Genomic DNA, 24,198 nt, shown 5'->3' on the forward strand with positions numbered 1-24,198 from the left:
CATTCTCTGTTGGACGTGTTGATGTTAATTGCCTCACTCCTTGTTCACGTGTCAATAGCTCGCTATCTTCAAATTGTCATGGAAATATTTCCCTAGTCATCCATCCTGGTGATAAACATGCTTTGGCATGCAATAAACCTATACACCAAGTTTGATTACTACTTTCCATGTATGTTCACTTCACATATAACCTAGACTTGCCTTATGGTTTGTGATTATATTGAGTTGTATGTGCCTTATTATTGTTTTATTCCATTTGAATATGATTTTGGGGTGCATGTTCATGGAACACACACACACACCTTTTGAGTTATTCAAAAACAAATTTCCCATTGATGTTGATTTATCAATTTGATCTATAGTTTTGGAGCATTCGTAAAAAAAAATGTTGATTCATTTCTCTCTCAAATGACTACCAATTAATGTCGATTGTTTTTAGCACTGAGGTTTGAACAAATTTTTGTGGAAATTGGTTTGAAAAATTATATTTGTTTGGACAAATTGTTGTGCATTATCTCAAACTAGAAATATGAAATAAATTTTGCAATAAAAACTATACTTTAGTACTTGTTATACACTTAATTGCCATGGACATTTTCATGACGAACCATTGTAATGGAAGTAAGAGAACATGTAGAACCGAAGAAAGGGTCTTGTGAACCGATCATGTGAAAGGATATAAAAGTTAAACGATAAGATCGTCGCAAGCTTATCCTTCACATTCTCAACTTAGGCTAGAACATGCATGGACTCTCTTTGTCTCTGTCTCTCTCTGTCTCTCTCCATTGATCACTATCGTGAGTGGTACCCTAAGCACAACATTAATTGTCATAATGAGCAAAGTAAGCCTTATTGCATAACCTCTTATATAAACTTAGTTGTGTAGATCATTTTTTGAAGCTTGCTATATACTAATGATCATGGATAATTCAATGATGGCCCAAGGACAATGCCATTCATACTCCTACCTAGGATGCTTCAAAAGGAAGTTGAGTCATGCAACAAGACAGGATATATGATGCCCCAAACACCTAAAGCGCTACATAAGTCACAAGTGCCGATACTCAAATTCATGCATGTCATGATATCACTAAGAGAGCAAGGCCTTTGTCATGCAAAATCCAAGCAATTTTGGGTCCACTAAAATGTTTGGGCAAGGGCCTTTAGTAGAGCACCCTAAGTCACCACTAGCCCATCCCCCCACCAACCATTTCACCTCATCAACGCCCACTTCCTTGCATAAGAACTTGCTTTGTTGGGTTAAAATATGACCATCGAATTGATATTCAGGCTATGAGGGTCACCCACTCCACCAACCCAAGGAATCACAAAGCCATTGAGAGTGAGAAAAACACCCCCAAGTTTTCTCTCAATATACATTGGTAGATACTAAAATTTCTCGATGTACGGGTTGTGAAGTGAACAAAGGGAAACCAATATGTCAAAGACCACAAGGACCCCATGTTTGTTCTAAAAAAAGAGCAACTACAATGGACAATAGCAGCAATCATATATACTAGCAATTATCAATCAAAGTTTCACTCTCGATTGGTTAGGCATAGATTGCAAGTGTTTGTCGTAGCTAGGGATTGGAATTGTTTGTCACGGTGACCAAACAACTATCAAAGGTTCATTCCAACATATCATGCATTGATTGAGAAATTAAAAGATAGTTCGAGGCATGAATAAACACCCGAAACCATTAAACGTAATAGCAACAATAATTGATGAATGAAGGAACACATCAATAATCAAATCAAAGTTTTGCTTGTAGAGTCAAGAGCCTCTAAATGGAACAACAAGAAGAATGGATGAACCTCCACATCAATATTCGAATTGAATTAAAGTTTTGCTTGTTGAGACACTGGCCACCATTCACTCAGGTAGAATAAGTAGACACTACTCTTTGATTTTTTTCAAATAAATTTGGTGTTCGGAGGATTGTTTCTCTGTGCATTTAAACCTATGTATTCCAAAGATATGGATTTGCTCTGGGAAGAATTCTTCAGAGACCCGTCCCAGTTTTGGGACAATCGAGTCAACAAGGTATTGATAGTCTTATTACATTATTCTTGACTTTGACTTTTCGACCTTGACCTTGGACTTGACTCAGAAAAATGTTTTGTCCCCCACCCCCCCTTCAAACAGAGAAGTCCAAAATCCCCTGATTTTACACACAGATTGACCAGGAAGGCTTTGTGGGTCAATGGAAAGCAAAACCCACCTTGGGTCCCTGTCAAATTACGATTTAAACAACCCAATTGGAGAGGAAAGGTCAAAGAAGACCGAGTTTCTGTTTTGAAACTTATTAAAACGTGTGGAAAAGAGAAGGATCTATGCAAAGCAAGAAGAGTTCATGCCAACATTGTGAAGAAAAATCTCGTTATTACTAAGGACACTTATGTTGCTAGTGCCCTAATCAGTGCATATGCTAAATGCGGTGATCTCAGTAAAGCCCGAGAACTATTCGAACAAATTTTGGTTCGGGATGTGGTTACATGGAATGCATTGATTGGTGGTTATGCCCAACAAGGCATGGGTCTTGAAGCTCTACAATGTTTCCGACAAATGAAGAAAGAACAAATTTCTCCCGATGTTATAACGTATACTTGTATATTGAAAGCTTGCGGTATTGTAAGGTCACTTGAGATCGGTGAAGACATAAGTGAGGAGATTGTTAGGCTTGGATTGCTGCAGAAAGATGTATTGCTTGGTACTACTTTAGTGGACATGTATGCCAAATGTGGTGCACTTGAAAAAGCCGAAGAAGTGTTTGAACACCTTCCCACACGAGATATAGTGTCTTGGAATGCATTGTTATCAGGTTATGTCCAACATGGCTTTGGTGACAAAGCATTAAAAAGTTTTAGAAAGATGCAAGATGAAGGTTTTGTTCCGAATTCTGTCAGTTATATATGTAGCTTGAAAGCTTGTGGTATCATTAGATCTCTCGAGGTTGGGGAAGTTATAAATGCCGAGGTTAGGAAGAAAGGGTTTTTGCAAAAGGATATATTGTTAGGGTCTACATTGGTTGATATGTATGCCAAGTGTGGTGCACTTGGCAAAGCTCAAGAAGTGTTTAATGAGCTTCGAGAACGGAATGTTGTGTCATGGACAGCCTTGATTTCGGGATATGTTCAACAGGGGCATGGCCACCAAGCCCTAAAGTGCTTTGCTCAGATGCGAAGTGAGGGTATTTCACCTAACGAAGTGACTTATAGTTGTATTTTGAAAGCTTGTGGTTTGGTTGGGTCACTCCAGACAGGAGAAGAAATCGACTCTGAAGTGAGAAAGCTAGGATTATTGCAAAAAGACATTGTACTCGGTGCATCATTGGTAGACATGTATGTCAAATGTGGCATGCTTGAAAAAGCGCGAAAAGTATTTGAAGAGCTTCCAGTGTCAGATTCTCTCTCATCGAATTCTCTTATAGACGGATATGCTAAGTCTGGGGAACTGGAGAGCGCAAGAGAAATATTTGGAAGGCTCCAAATGAAGACACTTGTGTCATGGAATGCGCTCATAACAGGATATGTGCAAAATGGGAGTGGGCGTGAAGCCCTCGAATGCTTCAGGCAAATGCAAGATGAAGGAATAAGTCCCGATGTGGTAACTTTTACTTGTATTTTGGGAGCTTCTGGCATTGTAGGATCTCTCGAGGTTGGGGAAGATGTGCATGCCAAGATCCAAAAGCAGGGATTATTGCAAAACGACATGGTTCTTGGCACAGCATTGGTGGACATGTATGCCAAATGTGGAAAGCTTGAAAAAGCACAAGAAGTATTTGATGACCTTCAGACCCGAGATGTGGTATCATGGAATGTATTGATCTCTGGATATGCGAAGTGTGGGGCACTTGAGAAAGCAAGGGAATTATTTGATAATCTCTTTGAGCCTGACATTTCGTCCTGGAATGTTCTAATAACTGGATATGCTCAACATGGGCTCATTGATGAAGCCTTCAAATGTTTCCACCAAATGAAAGATGAGAAAGTATCTCCGAATGTATTAACTTATACTACCATTTTAAAAGCCTGTAGCATTGTAGGATCTCTGGAGATTGGTGATGACATATATGTTGAGGTACGAAATCAAGGGCTATTGGAGAAAGACACAGTGCTTGGTACGACTTTAGTTGGTATGTATGCAAAGTGTGGTGCCCTTGAAAAAGCACAAGAAGTGTTTGAACAGCTTCCAGTGAGGAATGTAGTGTCGTGGACTTCATTACTCACAGGGTATGCCCAATTAGGTCAATTTCAAGTGGCATTGGACATGTTTGAGAAAATGAGGGCAGAGGGTACAGTGCCAAACCTTGTTACCTTTTGTGTGTTGCTCACCGCATGTAGTCACGCTGGGTTACTTGAAGAGGGAGGGAAGTTGTTTGATGACATGTGTGCTGGATATGGTCTTGTTCCAACAATAGACCATTATACTTGTATGATCGATCTATATTGTCGAGCGGGAGACTTTGACAAGGCTAAAGCATTGCTCGAAAAGTTACCATCTTGTGATCATCTTCCAATATTCTTCATCATATTGGGTGCATGTCAGAAATGGGTAAATGTGAACCTTGGGAGATGGGCATTTGAGCAATTGATAAGGCTAGATGAAACAAATGCAGCGTCATATGTTTGCATGAGGAATATATATTCGGCAGCTGGAATGCAAATGGAAGCTGATGAAATTGATGCTTGGAGAAAGAAAAATGCTGCACGAAGGGCATCAGGATGTTGTTGGTGGACAGACATTAGCCGAAATGTACATTCATTTGTTGAGGATGATAAGAGCCATCCTCAAAGCTCATATATATATGCAAAACTCAAAGAAATCTATGAAAAGCTTGTTCAGGATGGTTATTCTGGGATAATATCACCTGTGGTTCAGGATGAGAAAATGGAGGATGTGTTGTGTGGACATAGTGAAAAGATAGCCATTGCCTGTGCTCTCATCAATACATCCGAATCTGCTCCTATTCGTGTTACTAAGAATACTCAGATGTGTGACCATTGCCATTCTACCATCTTGCTTATATCAATGGTAGAGAAGCGACGGATTCAAGTGAATGATGCAAATTGTGTGCATATTTTTGAAGGTGGAAGATGTATTTGTGAGAAAGCCCATTGAGATTTCAAGGTTTTATGGTCATGTCGGAACGACATCTCAAGAATTGGTCCAACGTTGTTCAATTCCTGCAAGCCAAACATGAGTTTCATTGATAAAAAACAAAATCATACACTCTGTCCTCTGTCCACTGAGAGATGGTTTATGGTATTTGATTGGATTTGTGAATTTGAACATCATAGTTGCTCCAAACAAAGGATCCCATTGCTTTGGATAAGGTACTTTACTTTACTAAAAGCCAATGCAACTAGCCAATTTGTATCATTGTCATCCCACAAGGAAATTGGGTTTCTACTTGAAGTAATCCTCTTGGGTGTCATATATACAAACATATAACCCACCGAAACGGAAAGGGTCTAAATATATCTTTCATGAAGAGTTTTTAGCTTGGCAATTGTGTCACCTTCTGGACTCTGTAAAAAATTCCATGGCAGTGTAGAGAGGATATGAAACCGGAACGATGAATCTACGCAAAGCGAGTTAGTCTAATTAATGATTTGGGGATTTCCTTGTAAGCGACAAGAGTTTAATTCTTGCCCATGATACTTGTAATGCTCGAGATAATTATGGACATGATGGAGAACTGCATTAGTGGAATAGTGCGATCTTTCCACATGTTCCTTGTTTTACTATAGCATACCTACGAGCTTTTTTCTTTATTTATAGTTCCTTGGATTGTCCAATGGTGCACGAAAAGATCATGTATGGTCATTGTTCGTCATGCCTATGCCATGGATGAGTCATACCAATGTCCCTTGCAAGAAACAAACTTTCAAAAGCTCGCCAAAAGATTACGCCCACGTTCATTTGCCAAAAGATTACACACATGTTCATTTGAATGCATTCTACCATTATACATGATGAACGTTGATTTAAGAGCAAATTGAACTGCTATGCTAGATTCAAACACACTAGTAGAGGAATTTATAAGTAATTAGAGGAATTTATAAGTAATTCTTAGTGTACCATGCATATGTACTTGTTTGGAAGAACAAGGGTGACATAGAATAACAATTGAAACAAATTCAAGTAGTATAAGAAAAGATAGTAGATTCTTTCCTTAACAGTATCTATTTATACTTGAAGATAACAAGAAAAGTATTAGTGCAATCACATGTATGCACATTATGCATAAGATGAAATCCTCCAAAATATTGCCTTCTTGTTAATAGACACAACTCCCATGGTAATTCTACGAAGTTTTCTATTGCATTTTGAATTACCACGGTGAGAAGTTAATGTATTCCATTATTTGATAAAAAATTTATATCTGTTTGTTTCTACTCGTGGATAAAAACTATAAACCTTTATAAAGGGCCCATGAAATTTATGCATGACTAAATACACATTGATATGATGTAGGGAGGAATTGAGTTGGTGTCAACACCATTCATGTCGACAACTTTTTACTAACCACTATAAAGATACCCACTTCATTGAAAATTTGAAATAGACTACAATTTGACAAGGGATGATTGATATCTTTAGACATGTTGTCACGAGATTTGCGCAATTGATGATGATTGGGAGGAGGTACTACTCAAGATAATGTTGGAAATAAATGTGATATTGATACTTTTATGATGTTCAAATGATTGTGGATTGTAATTAGTTGAACAACTACTTATGATAGGTTTATCTAAAGTCCGATAACTAGTCAAAGGATGTGTTAGATAAATCTATCTAAGGTCTAGTTGAATGCAAGGATGTGATCATACTATCGTTGTTGATACAAAAACACATTTCTATATTTTAAAGTATGGCAATGACATTGAGTAGTTGGTGATTCTATATTTTTGTTTATTTATGTCTCTTGTTAACCATGTGCATGCATTATTTTTTGAAATTCACTCTTAATCTATCATTTCTCGCATGACATTTTTATGTGAGTGGATTTCTTATGATTTGAATTGTTTGATTGATCTCATTCCTTACATGTTTAATACATCCACCTTTTTCATCTAGCATGGGATATATAGGTAGGGTACACACTGTGGATCCAAATGATGCTAGTGAGATGCACAAAACAATAAACTCTCTATTAACAAGAAGTATGAGAGAAAGGTAATTCGATGTCTATTGCATTATAATTTTTGAAATAGCTAGACTCTCAAATATAATGTTATGCCTTTCCATGAATCATAATTTCAAAAACAATTATTTTAAAATTACATGACTACATATTGACCTTTAAGGACCACCATAACCACCTTAATTTCTTTATGCATATAAATATGACACAATAAGAAGCTACATTGTAGGGAACGAGTGGATTGTCTCTAAGTTTTTGAAGAGAGGATGAGATTCCATGCCATAAGTAAAAAAGAAATGAAATTACAAAGTAGAGCGGTGATGACATAGTTGTGTACGTCAACATGTACATGAGTACCAAATCCAAGAGAGGTTCCTTAATGTTAACTCAAAGTTTTTCTCAAGGTTTGTAAGATCAAGAATAAAACAATACACTATATAATTTGCACATCTATCAACCACAAAACGTCTACAATTTTCATATCTACTCAAATTTGACATGCCAAGTCAATAGGAATATGGCTATTGGCAACACTTTTCTTTGTCAAAGAGGCACATCAACTTCATTTGTCATATGAGGAGACACTCGAATGCTTATAAGACCATGTAATTCAATATGTATATTAAAGTGAAAACTCCTTTAATGGATCATTTGAATAACTAATTGTTTATTTTTTTGTTGCAATTCCAATGATATAGGTGTACCTTTGTAGGCCTAGGTGGTGGTTCACACCATAAAAGGTTAATAACACCCATGAGCCTCGGGCCCATAAACCACCCATCCTAGTGCCCTATGGTAAAAATTTAGCGCCATAATAAGTGTGGAATCAAGTACATAGGCATGCAAATATATGCAGGTTGAGAGGGTGCGTGTGAGCCAATATCACTATCAAGGAACTAAGTGAAACGAGGCGTAAGAGCACACCACCAACCACTAGGGCCAAGGATAACTATAACAAGAATCAGGCGAGAACACAATCAACGGACGAAGGAAGGGGAGAGGACATGCGTGCGTGGGAGAGAAAGAAAGAAAGATATATTAACGTCTTCTAAGACCAAAATCGGCCCATCGATCGGTATGGAATCAAGTAAGAGATCAAGCATCAACATGGTCTATGGAATCACTATCGGATCGTGTCGGTCATGTACGGATTGGACAAACCCTAGCGGTATGTACGTAAAAGCTCTGCTTTTGTAATTGCTGCGTTTTGTCACTTCCTTCCTTCACTAAGTGCACCAATGGGGACCCTCCCCCAAAATAACTCTCTTCCCTCCATACTCATAGTACATACCACCAACATAACCATAGAAAGACCCTCTATCTGTCTCTGACAGAAGAAGAAGAAGAAGACGAAGAAGAAGAAGGAAAGAAAATGCTCTGTTTCTTTCTTTCTTTCATTCTTGACGCAGATCTTTGCTCACATGGATTAGGCCCCTCCCCTTGAAAGAACCCAAAATCTAGAAGAACCCCATTTCTTGGTTTCTACATACTACGAAGCCAAATGGGCGGTCAAATCAATCAATCTGGTCAATACGAACACAATGGGAGAGTCTCCTCTCCGAGCCCCCCTACCCCTGCGCTGCCTCTTGATCCCCGCCTTTTGCAAAATTTGCTCTTACAAGTAAGTTGGCTGTTACATCCCCGCCCCCCCCACCCACCTTCTTTCAAGCTTTTTCTTTTTTTCTTCCCTTCTGTTTAACTTAATGAATAAGTTATCCAACTCATTACGTAAATCTATCTTTATATCATTCCTTTGTGCATTTCAGCGGATTAACATATTCAACTTAGCCTAATTGTTAAGACATTGAACTTAGTAGCTTGAGGTTCTTAGCTCAATATCATTCTTAGACTATTTTATCAAAATTTACTCTTAAAGCCAATTTAAGTTGGGTCTTTTCCTCTCTTGACGTTTTTCGTTTGTCTTTAGTACAATGGGTTAGATATTAAACTCCAGTATAATGCTTTCTAATTAGTGTTACCCTAATGATTAAGTTATTAAACTTAGTACTAGAATTCCATGAGTTCAAACTTTCTTTCCCTCCTCTCTCTCTCTCTCTCTCTCTCTCTCTATCCCCCGTCTTTCTTGCAATGTAGCTTGAGTTTCTTCTGGAAAGATGGTTAATATATTGAACTTGGTGATATGTGATCCTGGGCTCAATATGCCTTTCTCTTTTGTTCCTTTTCTTGGTTTTAATTTTAGCGGTTGAAGGTATTTGTACAATGAAGTTTGGATTTCAATTTCCATCAATGACTTTTGTACAACGTGATTAATTTTTTCTGAGAGACGGTTAAGTTATGAATTGTAGTTAATGTGGTCATGAGCTCAATCCCTCTCTGTGTATATCTTACACAATGTAGCTAGAACTTATTTGAAGGAGATGGCTAATTGATTGAACTTAGTACCACAGGGTTCTGAATCCAAATGCTATATCTTTCTTGCACAATGTAGTTTGAATTTCTTTTGGCATTTAGCACCACCTCTCTCTCTATATATATGTCTCTTTCTTGCTCCTTCAAAGGCATTAAAGAGGTTACCATTGAGAATGTAATTATCATGCTTTCATTATTGCAGACGACGTTGCACTTTTAGCAATTACCTTAGGAGATACACAAATGCTTATGAATGTGCTGGAAAACTTTTGCACGCATACCTAATTGAAAATAAATTTATCTAAAACAAATGTTATGCTTGTGTACACTCAAATAAAGATAAACCATGTATTGTATACAATAGCGTGCCACTTAAAGCAATAGAAATCTTTAAATACATTGGTCTTGATGCTCTCTCTAATCATAGATGGAATGGATGTGCTACTTGCTGCTTGGAAGCTGGAAAGATATCTTAATATGCATTTGAGGGCATATGCAAGGGAGGAGAAATCAAATGGCTGGTTCTCAAGAAATATCTCTTTGACATTTTAGTGACACTAATGCTTCCCAATGAGGTTAAAGTATGGGTTGGTAGCATCTCTAAGTCCGCTTAGAAAGAGTTTTGGAAATGTATAAAAATGTTTTCTTATGAAGTTTTTAAAGTTAAGACACAAATGTTATACATGCTTTTACTTAGCACACATTTTCTTTGATGTGAGATGCAACTTTGGGCCTTAGATGAGAAGACTCATTGACTATGCATATTTTGTCATGAACGAGTTTTGGATGGATGCAAGATATGAAGAATATTTTGAAAGATGGGATTCATTAGACTTGCGTCATGGTGTTTGTGATTTTGTAGCTTTTTTCCTTATAAAATCCTGAAAACAATGCAGTATTTGTGGCAAAAACATAGCTTAGGTTAGGAAAACAGAGGAGATAGCTATACCTAAATCTCCATGTTTACTTCATATTTCCATCCTTTGCCATTATGTAATCCCTGAAAATGATGCAATATTTGTGACAAAAAGCAAGCTTCTGTTTGTGAAATTGGTTTCTAGTTTTGTTTTCACCTTCTTTCCTCATTCCTGAAAATGATGCAATATTTCTTATTCCAGGACTTTGCGAGGCATGGAGTGCAGAGTGCAGAAGAGAGGCAGAAGTTTGCGAGGCTCATGAAATCTATTGGCAGTGGCGTGGATGATCCTCCATTTTTCGGATCAGGACGGCATAATGGAATAGGAGGGTTTTCATCTCCTGAGCTTCGTGGAGAGATAGGTGGAGGGATCTTGGACTTGCATTCCATCGATGACATTGAACTGCTCTCTGAGGTGAGCTTTCCTTCTTAACCATACCCACCAAATTTGAAAAAGGTAGGATATTGACTGGCTTATTATAAAAGTTGACAAAGTACCTATACATGCAGAATAATAATTTCGAGGTGTATGAGATTTTAGATTCACGAAAACATTTCAGGAAATCTCCCAGTTATGTATTGCTGAATGCTCTCAATGATCTGCAGTGACACTTTATTTTAGAATTTTTGCTTCTGATAGCTGCATTGATTCCAGAAATATTTCATGAGGGTTTATATGAAGAAATGGAATACTTACTTAAATAATGGAAAGTTTAGCATCTGACTTATGATAGGGTATGCATCCTTTGCAGGAAGGTGTACACGGATCGCCTTTTGAGACATCTCCCTTTGTTGCAGAAAAAGGGTTTCAAAGTGAAACTGATGTGTTTTGGTCTACAAATAACCCAAGAAGTGGCAAGGTCAGGACCCATGATGAAGGCAGCCCAATGAGAGCAGCTATTTTTGAGAAAGACTCAATAGGGAAGGACAATACAAGTGGTCTTGCAAGGATCAAAGTTGTGGTAGTTGTTCAGTTTATTTCTTGCACTAAGTGCTGTTTGTGTTCAGTGGAGTACAGTTTCATGGAATTTTATCAACATATCACATGATTAGGTTGATGCCGTTGTGGGCGTGTATGTAGGTTCGGAAAAGGCCACTCAACAAAAAGGAACTTTCACGAAAGGAAGAGGATATTGTCAGCATTGATGGAAATGGTTGTTCTCTTATTGTTCATGAGCCCAAAGTGAAGGTATGTATATTTGGAAAGTTGAACATGCATACGAAGTCCATGTATCAAGGATGAAGGTTAGGACAAAGAAACATTCACTGTTTAAACTGCGTGGGATAGGAAGTAGTAAATGTAAATTTGCATTTGTTCTTGCTGGTCGCATTCTACAGGCTTCAAGTTACTATGAACAAGTATTCTATTACCAATCAACTACTCATTGTGCTTTGCATCATTTCTGACATTGGTACTTTGTGATGATTCCACACCTCCTGAAGATGGTCTTGTTGCAATGCAGGTGGACCTGACAGCTTATGTAGAAAAGCACGATTTCATGTTTGATGCAGTCTTAGATGAACAAGTCTCGAATGATGAGGTATTGGAAATATAAGTACACGATTATCAATTCATGAGTCTATGGAATTTTTCAAATTACATCATACCAACAATTGTTGAGGCATGCAGGTGTACAGAGTGACTATTGAGCCAATCATACCAACAATCTTCCAGCGTACTAAGGCGACATGCTTTGCTTATGGTCAAACAGGTTAGGTGATAATCCCTGATGACATAGTTAAGATAGCTATTGTACTTTTGCTACATGGCTTAACAGCTTCTAATGTTACAGGGAGTGGAAAAACATATACAATGCAACCTTTACCTCTAAGAGCTTGCCAAGATATTCTTAACATAATGCACAACCCATCTTACAGAAACCAGGGGCTGCAGTTATGGCTTAGTTTTTTTGAAATTTATGGTGGAAAGCTATATGACCTTCTAAATGAGAGAAGGTATGCATGAAAATCATCTGTAACTTTATGAGAGGATCAAAGTTTAATCGTTGCTGTAGGCTGAGCTCCATCCAATAGGTCTTATTCGATCTTCCGTATATGTTAATAATATCTCTCTTGCTCTCTGCCACCCCTGTGAACAATAAGCATGCCTTTTTTGCTTCATATATATAACATAATGTAAAGTTTTCTATTTTCTATATGCTATTACACCCTCCATGATCCATTCTTATTACCTGCTGGAGAGTGAGACCTGATCCCATTGTGTTGAAACTGGGGGGTTTTCCAAGTATTATGGTATTATGAGGAGTGGTCTTTTTGCCCTCGAATATTCTGTTTGACATTATACAAGAGTAAGAGAGAAACACAATATTAGTGTCTGCAAAAGCCCACAGTGATGCACGAGACCAAAACTTATACAGCCTTCATTTGATTCATGATATAAGCAAATGCAAAAAGGAAAAAATGGAAATCTGAATATTGAAAAGAAGCAGTTACAATGTTAATATATGCACACTGGCCCTTAAAAATTTCAGGAAGCTTTGCATGCGGGAAGATGGCCGGCAGCAAGTATGCATTGTTGGGTTAAAGGAATTTTGTGTTTCTGATGTGGACCTTGTCAAAGATTATATTGAGAAAGGCAATGCATCGCGGAGTACAGGTTCAACTGGGGCAAATGAAGAATCATCTAGATCACATGCGATTCTTCAATTAGCAATAAAGAAACACTCTAATAAGAAGGAAGAGAAAGGGGGTAAACTTGTTGGGAAGTTTTCCTTCATTGATCTGGCAGGTAGTGAGCGTGGAGCTGATACAACTGATAATGACCGTCAAACCAGGTAACATTATTTACAAATTTAAACCAAGTAAGTGGCATCTTTACATTGATTATGTGAAGAAAGTGATATTTCTTGCTTCAAGATTAGATATTTTTTTTTGCAGAATTGAGGGGGCTGAAATCAATAAGAGCTTGCTTGCTTTGAAGGAGTGCATCAGGGCACTTGATGCTGAGCAAGGTCACATTCCTTTCCGAGGAAGTAAACTGACTGAGGTCTTGCGAGACTCTTTTGTCGGAGACTCTCGTACTGTCATGATCTCTTGTATTTCACCGAATGCTGGTTCTTGCGAACATACCCTTAATACACTCAGATATGCTGACAGGTAATGCAGTCTTGTAAGATGTTTTTTTACTTAGATGTCATTAGACATTTTAAAAAATGGCCAAGTTTGTTTAAATACTCTTCTATATCCCTCAATATAAGTGAGTACTTTATGCCAAATGTAGTGTATTGTAATTTTTGTGATTCGTGGAAAACTCCAATCACCTTTGGTAGTTGTGTTATTCTGAGTAGTTCTAGCAATAAATTCTTCATCTTTCATCTTTCAAATTTCCAAGGTAGTTTTGTCTATAATTTATACAGTGAATTTCTTTGCATTGTTTCTCTATAAATATAGTTAAACTCTTCGTTTCAGTTCCAGAGAGATAGAGAAAAAGAAAGAAACAAAGAGGGTGACAGAAAGATTGAGATAGATTATTAAAATCCTCGGAAGCTATAATAATGTATGAGAGAGTGAGAGATAGAAATGCAGGGTTAAAGGGCTATCAAAAAATAGCAACTCAAAACGAGATCCAAGTCCAAGTATTGCAAACCAGATGCAGAAGGATCCATCTACTTCCTCCATCTCACCTGACGTTTCGGAGGACACCAAAAAGCAGGCGTTGGAACATGGAACCTGGCCATCTCAGCCAGATGTATTGTCATATTCATCGTCGAACCAAGGATTTGTAAGCAGAGAAGACAGTAGTATGATGAGTACTTTCTCAACAGACAGGGACTATGCTATGACAAGGGATACAATATCTAATCATCGTGATCTTGTTCCCGAGAGGAAACAACAAGAATGGGTTTCTTCACCACGTTGGAATGTGGTCAAGGAGGATAGGCAAGAGAATTACAAGGATTATGGTGGTGGGAATGAAGAGTACAAAGTTGAAAAAACTACCCTGATGCCGAACATAACTTCATCTTCATCTTCTTTCAAGGAGGAACAACCTTCAAAGTTGGCTCAGTCTAGCCCCAAAGATACATTAGAGAATGGATATGACAGCCAAATTACTGCCATTTTGGAGGTAAAACTAACCTATCTCACGATGTTAGTGAAGGTCTTTAGAATTTCTTTTTCTATTCACCAGTTTTCAAGTCAGATTGCTGTCATGATTTAAGTTTTTGCCAATGGCCTGTACAGAATATATGGTCCAGAAGAAAAGTTGCTAGCATTCATTCAAGATTTGTATGTCTCATTGTCTTTTTATTGAACTGTGTTATAAAAGACCTTTGCTTCAGGATTTGATTGAATTTGCTTTGTAATACGAACATTCATTTTTTGCTTGTTTAAATTGACTCGGTAGTTATTTTAGTGGTGTATAATGGAACAAGACTCAAGTATTTAAGATGTTTTATTTTTTGTGTGTTAAGCCTAGTTCTTATTTTTGTGTCATTTCTCTTTTTCTAGGAAGAGGAAGATTTGATTGCTTCCCACAGGCTGGAAGTGGAAGATACGATGGAACTAGTCCGAGAGGTAATATACTGTGTAAATCTGAGGACCATGAATTTCTCAGCTATGATATAGTCCATGTTCTTTATGATAATCATAATTACATATTGTTTCTACTTGAGTAAAACTAAATATCGTTTCACGTGGCACTTCATATGTTGAATATCCATTAAATGGATCCATGATACTGCTGTTTCATGGAGAGCATATAGGGAGACCTGAGTGCATGTGAATAAAAACTACCACTAGAATACAAAAGAGAAAACAAGTGATATCCGCAAGAGACTGAAATAGACCCCGTGATCATAAAACCAATCCAAATCAAGCTATATCTCCTATTTATAGAATACAAAACCAAAACCAATAGATATCCGCAAGAGACTGAAATAGATCCTGTGATCACAAAACCAATCCAAATCAAGCAATATCTGAATTTATAGGAAAAGAATTAGGTCTTTTTTTGTTACCCATCGCTATACTGTCTCTAGATGCTGAGGGCAGTGTGATATTTTTCTTTCCTTTTGGAGGTCAGTAAAAAATACTCCCAAAAAATAAGCACATGCTCATTGAGGCCTGAAAGTTTGATATTAATTTATGAGTATAGTGTTTGTATAATGTATTCATATCACTTAGTATGAATTCAGAATATAGTTTTTCATTGTTGAAATACTTGCAGGAGATGAGACTTCTAACGGAAGTGGATCGACCTGGGAGTCGCATCGACAAATATGTATCTGAATTGAGCTATGTCCTCTCCAGGAAAGCGTCTGGCATTGTTAATCTTCAAGCTCGTCTTGCAAGGTTTCAACGTCACCTTAAGGAGCAAGAGATTCTAAGTCGTGGTATTGTTGGTAAAAATGCCGGTGTGAATGATCGGCGATAATGTTTGGAGAATATATCTGCAAAGAATGAATGGAGAAAGGCTTCAAACTTGTAAACATTCGATCTTGTCTGAAATATTCTTTTTCCACTTTAGTAACAGTCGGACCAAATGAAAATGAAAGAGAATAATTGTCGAGAGTCCGTAGTCAATATCACACAAATATTCAACTTTCGTTCAGAGCTTAGATAGCAACATGGAGGGAAAATCTGGAAAAAGATCAATCCCAGCTATAATTATTATTATATAATTGATATGCTGTGGAGTTTTTTGACTGGTATTCCTAAACACAATGATTGGAATTTGGCATACAAAAACATCAGTGTGATGAAATATAAATCCTTTGGAATCATTGATAGTATGGGTTTCATCAAAATTTGTATTTTAGTCTTCTCCAATGTTTCAGGAGAAAAAACTACTAAAACCTTGTAATGACGTAGCAGGCACAAAATAACCCCAATAAGATTTGGATGATTTCTTTACTGTATGTACCCTTATGGAGATGCTCAACAGAACTCATTGCGCATAAGAGATTCTAATGTCACCAGATTTCACATGCCATCTTCTGCATTGTAGATGTTTCATTAGGTTCCCAACTTTGAAGATCTTACAAGCTTAGTCACTATGGTCAAGCTACTCGGGACCTATTTTATACATTGGAGTTATCTTGGCAACCAATATGTTCTTGGTACATTTGAAAGATATCAACGTGTGGATTTTCTCTGTATGTATGATTATCTTCCAAGCATTTAGCATTTAGTTCTAGGCATGCCATTATTTATTTATTACTTGCTTTGATGAATTAATGCAAAACAAGTCTGGTCTTTTAGCGGCACTAAAATTTAGTCTCTTTCTTCATAGGCCTTCACTCAGTATTGAAAATTTATTAGTAGAAGAAAAGATGACAGCATATTTGCCAAAATCCATTAAACATTAAAAAAAGCATTCTCTTCTATGCCCAAATACCAGTCTCAAAGCTTATTTTTAAATTTTGATCTTAGCAATCCCTTCTACTTAAGATTGAAAGGGGATCCTCTAATGGTGTATGAAGTTGCATCCCTGTTTGCTTGCCGCTAAATGATGTTGATGTTAATGTTGATGTTGAAATGATACATGTATCATATCAGCGTATGTTTTATTACTGAAAGAAGTAGTGTTGCAACATACATGGCCTTATTCAATGGAATAATACTACCAAAGGCTTAAAGTTGAGAATCCCAATATATGTAAGGTTGGAAGTTTGAACTATCGCCAAGAAGACATCATGTACGAAGAACAATGTGATGTTGTGTCTCTAGTTTGTAGATGTAGTGGTGGATTAACATTTAGAAAATTCCATGAGATATGTGTCATGGATGATTAAATTAAACAAAAAAGACCTTTTAATGTAAAATGGTAAAATAAAAAAACATTATTCCAACGGCACCCTTGAATGACTTACATTCTCATATAATGTACGAAGAACAATGAGATGTTGTGTCTCTAGTTTGTAGATGTAGTGGTGGATTAACATTTAGAAAATTCCATGAGATATGTGTCATGGATGATTAAATTAAACAAAAAAGACCTTTTAATGTAAAATGGTAAAATAAAAAAACATTATTCCAACGGCACCCTTGAATGACTTACATTCTCATATATGGAACTTTCCAAACTTGGGCCACTTAAAACGATAGATTCCCTTAGTAATCAAGATTATATTAATAAGTACACAAAACGACCAAACACCATTATAGACAATCCCCAAATTCCGTCAAAGACATATAGAGGATAACAAATCGATATTCTTCCATGCTATCTGCTTCCTTGGGTATTGGAGATAAGCAAACATTGCATGACTTTATTGTGGTGATGTAGGCTTGTATGACAAAGAAGTGAAAATTTTAAAGTTTGTAAGAAATATCGAGATCAATTGTGAGAGAACAACTAAGATGGCCATAGACCTTGTGAAGCTCATGCAAGCCGCCATCACACCATGTGCATTATGTATCTCCTTCTACACATCCTTTGATTAATAAAATCTTATGTTGGCATTTACACAAACCTTAAAAAGTACCTCTTTTCAAAAAAAGGTCATTGTGTCTGAATCCTAAAGATACGTGAAATCAAGCGGAAGGTATTGAAGGCAAGAAATATTCTAATGAAGAAAAAACTAAGAGATGGTCTAGTTTATTTTCTTTACCTCGTTCATTCCTAACGAGGATGGACAAGCCGTTCCATTGACAACACAACATCAATGAGTTAGGAGAAGTCATGCTTTGAGTTGTGGACACGTGAACACGAGGACAAGTTATGAGACGAGTGTATGTCTATGTGTGTGTTGTGGGGAGGGTGGGACATAAACTTTTAGAACTTGTAGTGCATCTCTATTAAGGGTCTGTCGAGGCCATTAGATTGACCAAAAAGAAGACATTTCCACTTCACATTCTTTTCTTCTTTCCTTGACCCGATCGGATGCTTGGGAGAAGAAGTTATATCACCCAAGTCTTTGCATTTTCCCGATGCCGATGAGATGAGAGCGAGGGGTCCATAATAATGTATATATACATATACTGTATACATATACATATACATACATACATACATACATACATACATACATACATACATACATACATACATACATATGTATATATGTATAAGGTATATATATGTGCATTTCACAATATGTACCCCACATTCATTCATTCATTCCTTTGCTTCATTCTAAGAAGACCTAGCTAGCTCTATAGAGATTCATAGTTAGTGTTCCTAAATGCCCACTCACATGACCACATCATCCTCTCTTTGTTACTAACAATGGGCTCTCTAATTAGGGTTTCTGAAGAAGTCGAAGAGGAAGAAGATGTTTGTTTGGCCATGGCTAATTACCACCGTCTCTGTGCGGATGCACCAAAGAAACTATTCCTCCTCTTTACCATCGCTCTCTTCTTTATTCAAGCTTCTGCAGATCAGATCAATCACAAACCCGCAGAAGTTGACGGCAATAGAAGCCTCAAGCTCAGATTGATCCACAAGAGTGCATTGAATTTGCCTCAGATCTCTGCAAAGGACGAAAGCTTTGCAGAGATCCATGGAAATCTCTTCTCAGGGGCTTCGTTTCCAGGTAATATTGGTCAATATTTCGTTGAGTTATATTTGGGCAATCCAGAGAAGCCCTATTTTTTCATCATAGACACTGGTAGCGATGTGATGTGGGTCCCTTGTTCTCTATGCCAAGATAACAATAGCAATAGCAATAACAATAACAATAACAGCACTAATGATACTAACACCAATACAAATGATAGCAATGGAACTTGTGTGGAGGCTAAGAATTCTTCATCAGTTTTCATGGCTAAGAGGTCTTCGACATTTGACCTAATTTCATGTCCCTCCGACACGTGCTATTATGTCCCACCTCCCCAAGGGGCACCCGCATGTCGTGCTAATAGCCCCTCTGTATGTACGTATTCATATGGTTATAGCGATGGTTCACATACGAGGGGCATGTTTGCCTATGATACGGTCCGTTTGGTGGCGTCTAAGTCCAAGTTGGGCTCTCAATATGAAACCAGACATGTTGTTGAGCTTGGAAAAGTTGCTTTTGGGTGCGGAACTGACAACTTTCGTCCTGGAAGCGTGGACTCGGTAGGTGGGGTCCTTGGCCTCGGTCTCGGTCCTATATCTTTTTCTAGCCAATTAGGAGGTAATAACATATATGGCCACAAGTTTTCCTACTGCTTTCCGAGCTTTTTCCACACTGCAAACCTCACCAGTGTGATCACATTTGGAGAAGATCTGGTGGCCTCAAATCTTAAGGTTCCAATACAATATACCCCATTCATTGAGAATCCATTTTCTCGGGGTCTATATTATGTTGGTATAGATTCAATGAGGATCAATGGAGTGACTCTACCTATACCACCTGATGTCTGGAGTATTGATAAGAATGGAAAAGGAGGTACTATAATAGACTCTGGAACCACGCTCTCATTTTTTCGAGCAGGAGCTTACGACGTGATAGTTAATGCAGTCAAGGAAGCAATAAACTACCCTTTGGCCCTACCCACTGCCGGGCTTCCTCTTTGTTATAATGTCTCAGGCATTGAGTTTCCAAAACTCCCGCGGATCTCCATTGTGTTTAAAGGTAGTAGTGAGGCGGTGTTTAGCCCACCGCCCAATAACTATTTCCTTAGGCCTGAAGAGAACCTCAGGTGTCTAGGTTTAATGGAAAGCTTGCCACAATCTCCCTCAATTCTTGGAAACTTGTTGCAACAAAACTTCTATGTGGAGTATGATAGGAAAAGTTACAGGATTGGATTTGCAAAAGCTCATTGTGCCACTCTTGTGGAAGAACTATAAAACATCATATGACTAGCTATTGTACACAGAAACCTTTGTATATTATCGAAACTATAGAGTTTACCTTATTATTTTATTCTTTTATGATCAATCATCCTTTTGTGTTTTTTGTTTGGAATGTAGCGAATAGAGTAAGAAAATGTCAAGTTCTCATTTCATAACGCAATAATTTTACTTAATTCTTATGAGAGGAAATTTCAAGTTCTTGTATTCATAACAGAACAATTATCCTTAATTCTTTTCACTCAAGGGAAAAAAATAAACTCACTCTATGAATAGATTAAATGATGTTTATAATTGTGTGCATGTTTTTTTAGACTTTTAGAAGCTTGAAACTGTCATGTGTATGATCACACAAATCTTACAATGATTGTCATGTAGATGCTGATAAAGTTTAGTTAGTTGTGTTGGTTCGATAGGCAGTCATTGATGATCAAAATCTATTGTCATTAGCCATACAAAAAGAACAAGCTAAATTATTTGACTGTAATCTAGAACTCAATATAACAATTAAAAGACCTCTGAGCATTAAGAAACAGGGATATTCTTGGAAGTACAAGTGGCTTACAATTTTTATAGTTTCTACAAAGTTTTTTGTTGATCGTCAATTCTAAGCTTTTGGATTTTGTACTGGTTGGTTTTGAATCTACATCTTTTGTAAAGGTATTAATAGAGGTGTGTTGAAACCATCTTTGGTGTAGAAGAGGAACTGTTTCTCAAAGCAACAAGGTTGCAACTTCTTTATCTAATTTACTGAAAAGAAGATAATGAGCATATTTAAATACAAAAACATTAAATCCCAAAGACAAATAATTTGATAAAAATAAGGTTGGTTATTTAAAACGTTTTGATCATCAACTTCTCATTTAATTATGCAATAATATAGTATGGACTATTTGATCTTAGTTTTGCTTGCTCCCCTAAAGATCCTTTGTTCTTAAGTTGGTTCCTAGGTTGGTTTGGTTTCGTTAAGCCATTGTAGTTCTTGTCACATGCACGCATGTATGTTTACGTATGAATGAGGCGTTCAAGTAAGAAAGTATTTAAAGATAACATTTCTAATTGGAAGTGTAATAAGGGGAAACAATAGGGAATGAAAGTAGTCCTATTGATCATATTAACAACTAACAAAGAAATTAAGAAATAGATTGAGATTCTAAAGGGCAAAGCAATGCAAATAATTGGTGCAATCCGAACCATATTATACTTATTTTAAGGTTCCATATATGCCATTAATCAATTGAATTGAAATCATTCCTTTGGAACACACATTGAAATTGCCCACAAATTCATTTTAGTTGATGTGCTGTATTTATAACAACGTTAAACTAGAGATATTTAACAAAAATGTAAATAAATATGCTCATTACTGTTGTCGGAAGTGAAGGAAACAAACACATGTGAGTTGATCTTTGTTGGTTTGTTAATTGATCTTCCTGAAAAGAAGCAAATAACCTTTGTTTCTTTATAAGTTATTTCACCTCAAAACAAGGAGAGGCTTCGATTGTATCTACAATAGGCTAAACTTCAACCTTACTCTTTCATAAACATTAATTCATATTCTTCAACTAGCATTAAGTTTACTTATAAATGACTTGTCATATTGTGGTGTGCATGTGTTCCTTTGTGCCACCCTTTTAGCACACCCTTTTTTGGATGCATGTACCTAAGTCGACCCACCCTTTTTAGCTAAGCCAACACAAATGGGAAATTGGGCATGATGTAAGAAGCTAAGTAGGCTGGTTTTAATATCTTATGTGCATTTCACATATTGGTGGAGATGCAAGGTACCAGTCCCCCACGTCCAAGCATCCACATCTTCCCCCTCACTTTAGGTTGCCCACTAACTTCTTGTCCCACGAGTTTCCTCGATCCCCCTTTGACATGATAGCCCTCCTGTCCCCCACCTCAGCCAAGTCCAGGTGGCCCTCAGTCCACAAGAGCGATTGATCTCCATTTGCCTATAGCCCTCATGTCCCCCACCTCAACCAAGTCCAGGTGGCCCTCAATCCTTAGGAGCGATTGATCTCTATTCGCCTATAGCTCTCATGTCCCCCACCTTAGCCCAATCCAAGTGGCCCTCAGTCTACAAGAGCAATTGATCTCTATTCGTCTATAGCTCTCTTGTCCCCCATCTCAGCCAAGTCCAGGTGGCCCTCAGTCCTTAGGAGCGATTGATCTCTATTCGCCTATAGCTCTCATGTCCCCCACCTTAGCCCAGTCCAAGTGGCCCTCAGTCTACAGGAGCGATTGATCTCTATTCGTCTATAACTCTCTTGTCCCCCACCTCAGCCAAGTCCAGGTGGCCCTAAGTCCACAGGAGCGATTGATCTTTATCCACCGATTGCTAGCTTGTTTTTCGTCACTAGCCCTGTCCAACTATCAAGGCCAGTAGTTCCGTGGGGATGTCCTCAACACTGTTGTAGCTCAACTCGGTGTCCAACAGATGTTTACATCCCCATACCATCCTCAGACAAATGACCTCACCGAACACCTCAACAAGATCGTCAAGAAGGAGATTGCCGCTTTCATCGATCCATGCCACAAAACCTGGGATAAATCTTGCCTTTCGTCACCCATTCCTACAATATATTTGTATAGGCGTCAACATGGATCAACCCTTTTCGAGCACTCTATTGGCGTAACCCTTGCCTCCCACCAGAATCGTCCATTGATGTCTATTCGAAACCTGCCAACATGGATGATGCCACTTGGGAGCTCTATCTCCAACAAATGCTCCCCCTCCTTCAACAAGCCACTGCTCATGTTCCTGTTCGTGTTCCTGCTCCTTGGTGTCTTGTTTCTCTTAGGGGGGAAACATAATATGTGAAATGCACATAAGATATCAAAACTAGCCTACTTAGCTTCTTACTTCTTGCTCAATTTATAGTTGATACAAAGGTACCCATTTGGGTTGGCTTAGTTAAAAAGGGTGTGCTAAAAGGGTGGGCCGGCTTAGGTAAATGCATCCAAAAAAGGGTGTGCTAAAAGGGTGGCACAAAGGATCACATGCACACCACAATATTTAACATATAAAGAACTAGAGAAAATAGTTTTATGTAGGGGAATAGTTTAAGATGTATGTGTTTGCTGTTGTTTATGTGTGTTAGAGGAGAGAAAGAGGGACAAAAGTAGACACAAAAGAAAATAATATTTGAGTTAGCTCTAGATTAAGATTTGTTACGATAACCTTAATGCTTATAACCAGCCCAAATTTTGATGTTCCATGCACACATGAACCACATTGAGAATGAAGATGTTGATCTCATAATATCTAAACAAAAAAGTAAATAACATATACATTTACCACTGAGCTTGGAGGGAACAAGTTCTACCCGGATCAAGGGGGACCAGGAAAGTAAGCAAAGATAGTCCAAGCTCGTTGATGATATGACTTAGATGAATAGGAAGGGACATGGTGACTTAACATGCTCCACCAAGTGTGTGAATGCACAAGTGATGGGAAAGTGTGCATTAAAGCTCGTCATACCTTGTCATATGTGTGTGGTCACCATCTTTGTTATATGTAAGGAGAGATACCATTGGCGTTCAACGCGCAAAATATAATGATAATATATCCTTTCTCATTTACGAAAATGTGCTTGGAATCCTACATAAATCCCCCACATTTGACGTTTCATCTTTATTTTCATCATCATTTTTGGCTATGTATGTTGGCCTACCTTAACAAGGAATTGTTTCCATCTTTTATCTTCTAAAACTTGAAGGTTAACAAAGTTAATATTACCGATAGGCTTTCCTAATCTCTCTATGCCATTGGAGGATGGCAACGATACTTTGAGTGATACCCAACATCGTCAAAATATGTTGTTGCAACAATTATCGTTTCTAATGGTTCATGGAAATGGTTTTTTTGTCATCTTAATTGGCACATACATCATAGTTGTTAATGTGGTGCCAGATGAAATTATGAGGTTCAGTTCAATCTTCTCTATAGAATCTTTTTGATCTAGTAAAATTAATTAAACCGATTGAGATTTTTTTTTGGCTTTGGACCGTGAC

At 37.6% G+C, this 24,198-nt stretch overlaps 3 protein-coding genes across 3 annotated transcripts; all 3 read left to right on the forward strand.

Annotated features, from left to right (window-relative positions):
- Window positions 1–1,881: 1,881 nt before the first annotated feature.
- On the forward strand, window positions 1,882–5,510 carry LOC147868037 (pentatricopeptide repeat-containing protein At3g03580-like). The gene is made up of 2 exons (XM_087315968.1): window positions 1,882–2,046; window positions 2,149–5,510. The coding sequence occupies exons 1-2, from the start codon at window positions 1,966–1,968 to the stop codon at window positions 5,122–5,124; spliced, it is 3,057 nt and encodes a 1,018-aa protein (XP_087172094.1). The 5' UTR covers window positions 1,882–1,965; the 3' UTR covers window positions 5,125–5,510.
- A 2,993-nt stretch (window positions 5,511–8,503) lies between these two features.
- LOC147868038 (kinesin-like protein KIN-13A) lies at window positions 8,504–16,187 on the forward strand. Its single transcript, XM_087315969.1, has 12 exons — window positions 8,504–8,774; window positions 10,642–10,854; window positions 11,192–11,401; window positions 11,521–11,628; window positions 11,903–11,980; window positions 12,070–12,151; window positions 12,233–12,395; window positions 12,932–13,234; window positions 13,338–13,556; window positions 13,986–14,526; window positions 14,910–14,975; window positions 15,628–16,187. Exons 1-12 carry the CDS (start codon window positions 8,655–8,657, stop codon window positions 15,832–15,834), a joined length of 2,310 nt encoding a protein of 769 aa, XP_087172095.1. The 5' UTR covers window positions 8,504–8,654; the 3' UTR covers window positions 15,835–16,187.
- A 2,387-nt stretch (window positions 16,188–18,574) lies between these two features.
- On the forward strand, window positions 18,575–20,266 carry LOC147868039 (aspartic proteinase nepenthesin-1-like). Its single transcript, XM_087315970.1, has one exon. It carries the CDS (start codon window positions 18,631–18,633, stop codon window positions 20,173–20,175), a length of 1,545 nt encoding a protein of 514 aa, XP_087172096.1. The 5' UTR covers window positions 18,575–18,630; the 3' UTR covers window positions 20,176–20,266.
- Window positions 20,267–24,198: the final 3,932 nt, after the last annotated feature.

This window comes from Azolla caroliniana, unplaced genomic scaffold (assembly GCF_043228905.1).
Source record: "Azolla caroliniana isolate FFs.n. ecotype wild unplaced genomic scaffold, voAzoCaro1.0.p SCAF_2, whole genome shotgun sequence".
Taxonomy (NCBI): domain Eukaryota; kingdom Viridiplantae; phylum Streptophyta; class Polypodiopsida; order Salviniales; family Salviniaceae; genus Azolla; species Azolla caroliniana.

Excerpts from the sequence above, each read along its gene's own strand:
- LOC147868038 (XM_087315969.1), top strand. The coding sequence starts at position 8,655 with ATGGGCGGTCAAATCAATCAATCTGGTCAATACGAACACAATGGGAGA. Across the intron at positions 11,629-11,902 it reads TTCATGAGCCCAAAGTGAAG|GTGGACCTGACAGCTTATGT; the intron begins GTATGTATATTT and ends GTTGCAATGCAG. Across the intron at positions 13,557-13,985 it reads ACACTCAGATATGCTGACAG|GGTTAAAGGGCTATCAAAAA; the intron begins GTAATGCAGTCT and ends ATAGAAATGCAG.
- LOC147868037 (XM_087315968.1), top strand. The coding sequence starts at position 1,966 with ATGTATTCCAAAGATATGGATTTGCTCTGGGAAGAATTCTTCAGAGAC. Across the intron at positions 2,047-2,148 it reads GGGACAATCGAGTCAACAAG|AGAAGTCCAAAATCCCCTGA; the intron begins GTATTGATAGTC and ends CCCTTCAAACAG.
- LOC147868039 (XM_087315970.1), top strand. The coding sequence starts at position 18,631 with ATGGGCTCTCTAATTAGGGTTTCTGAAGAAGTCGAAGAGGAAGAAGAT.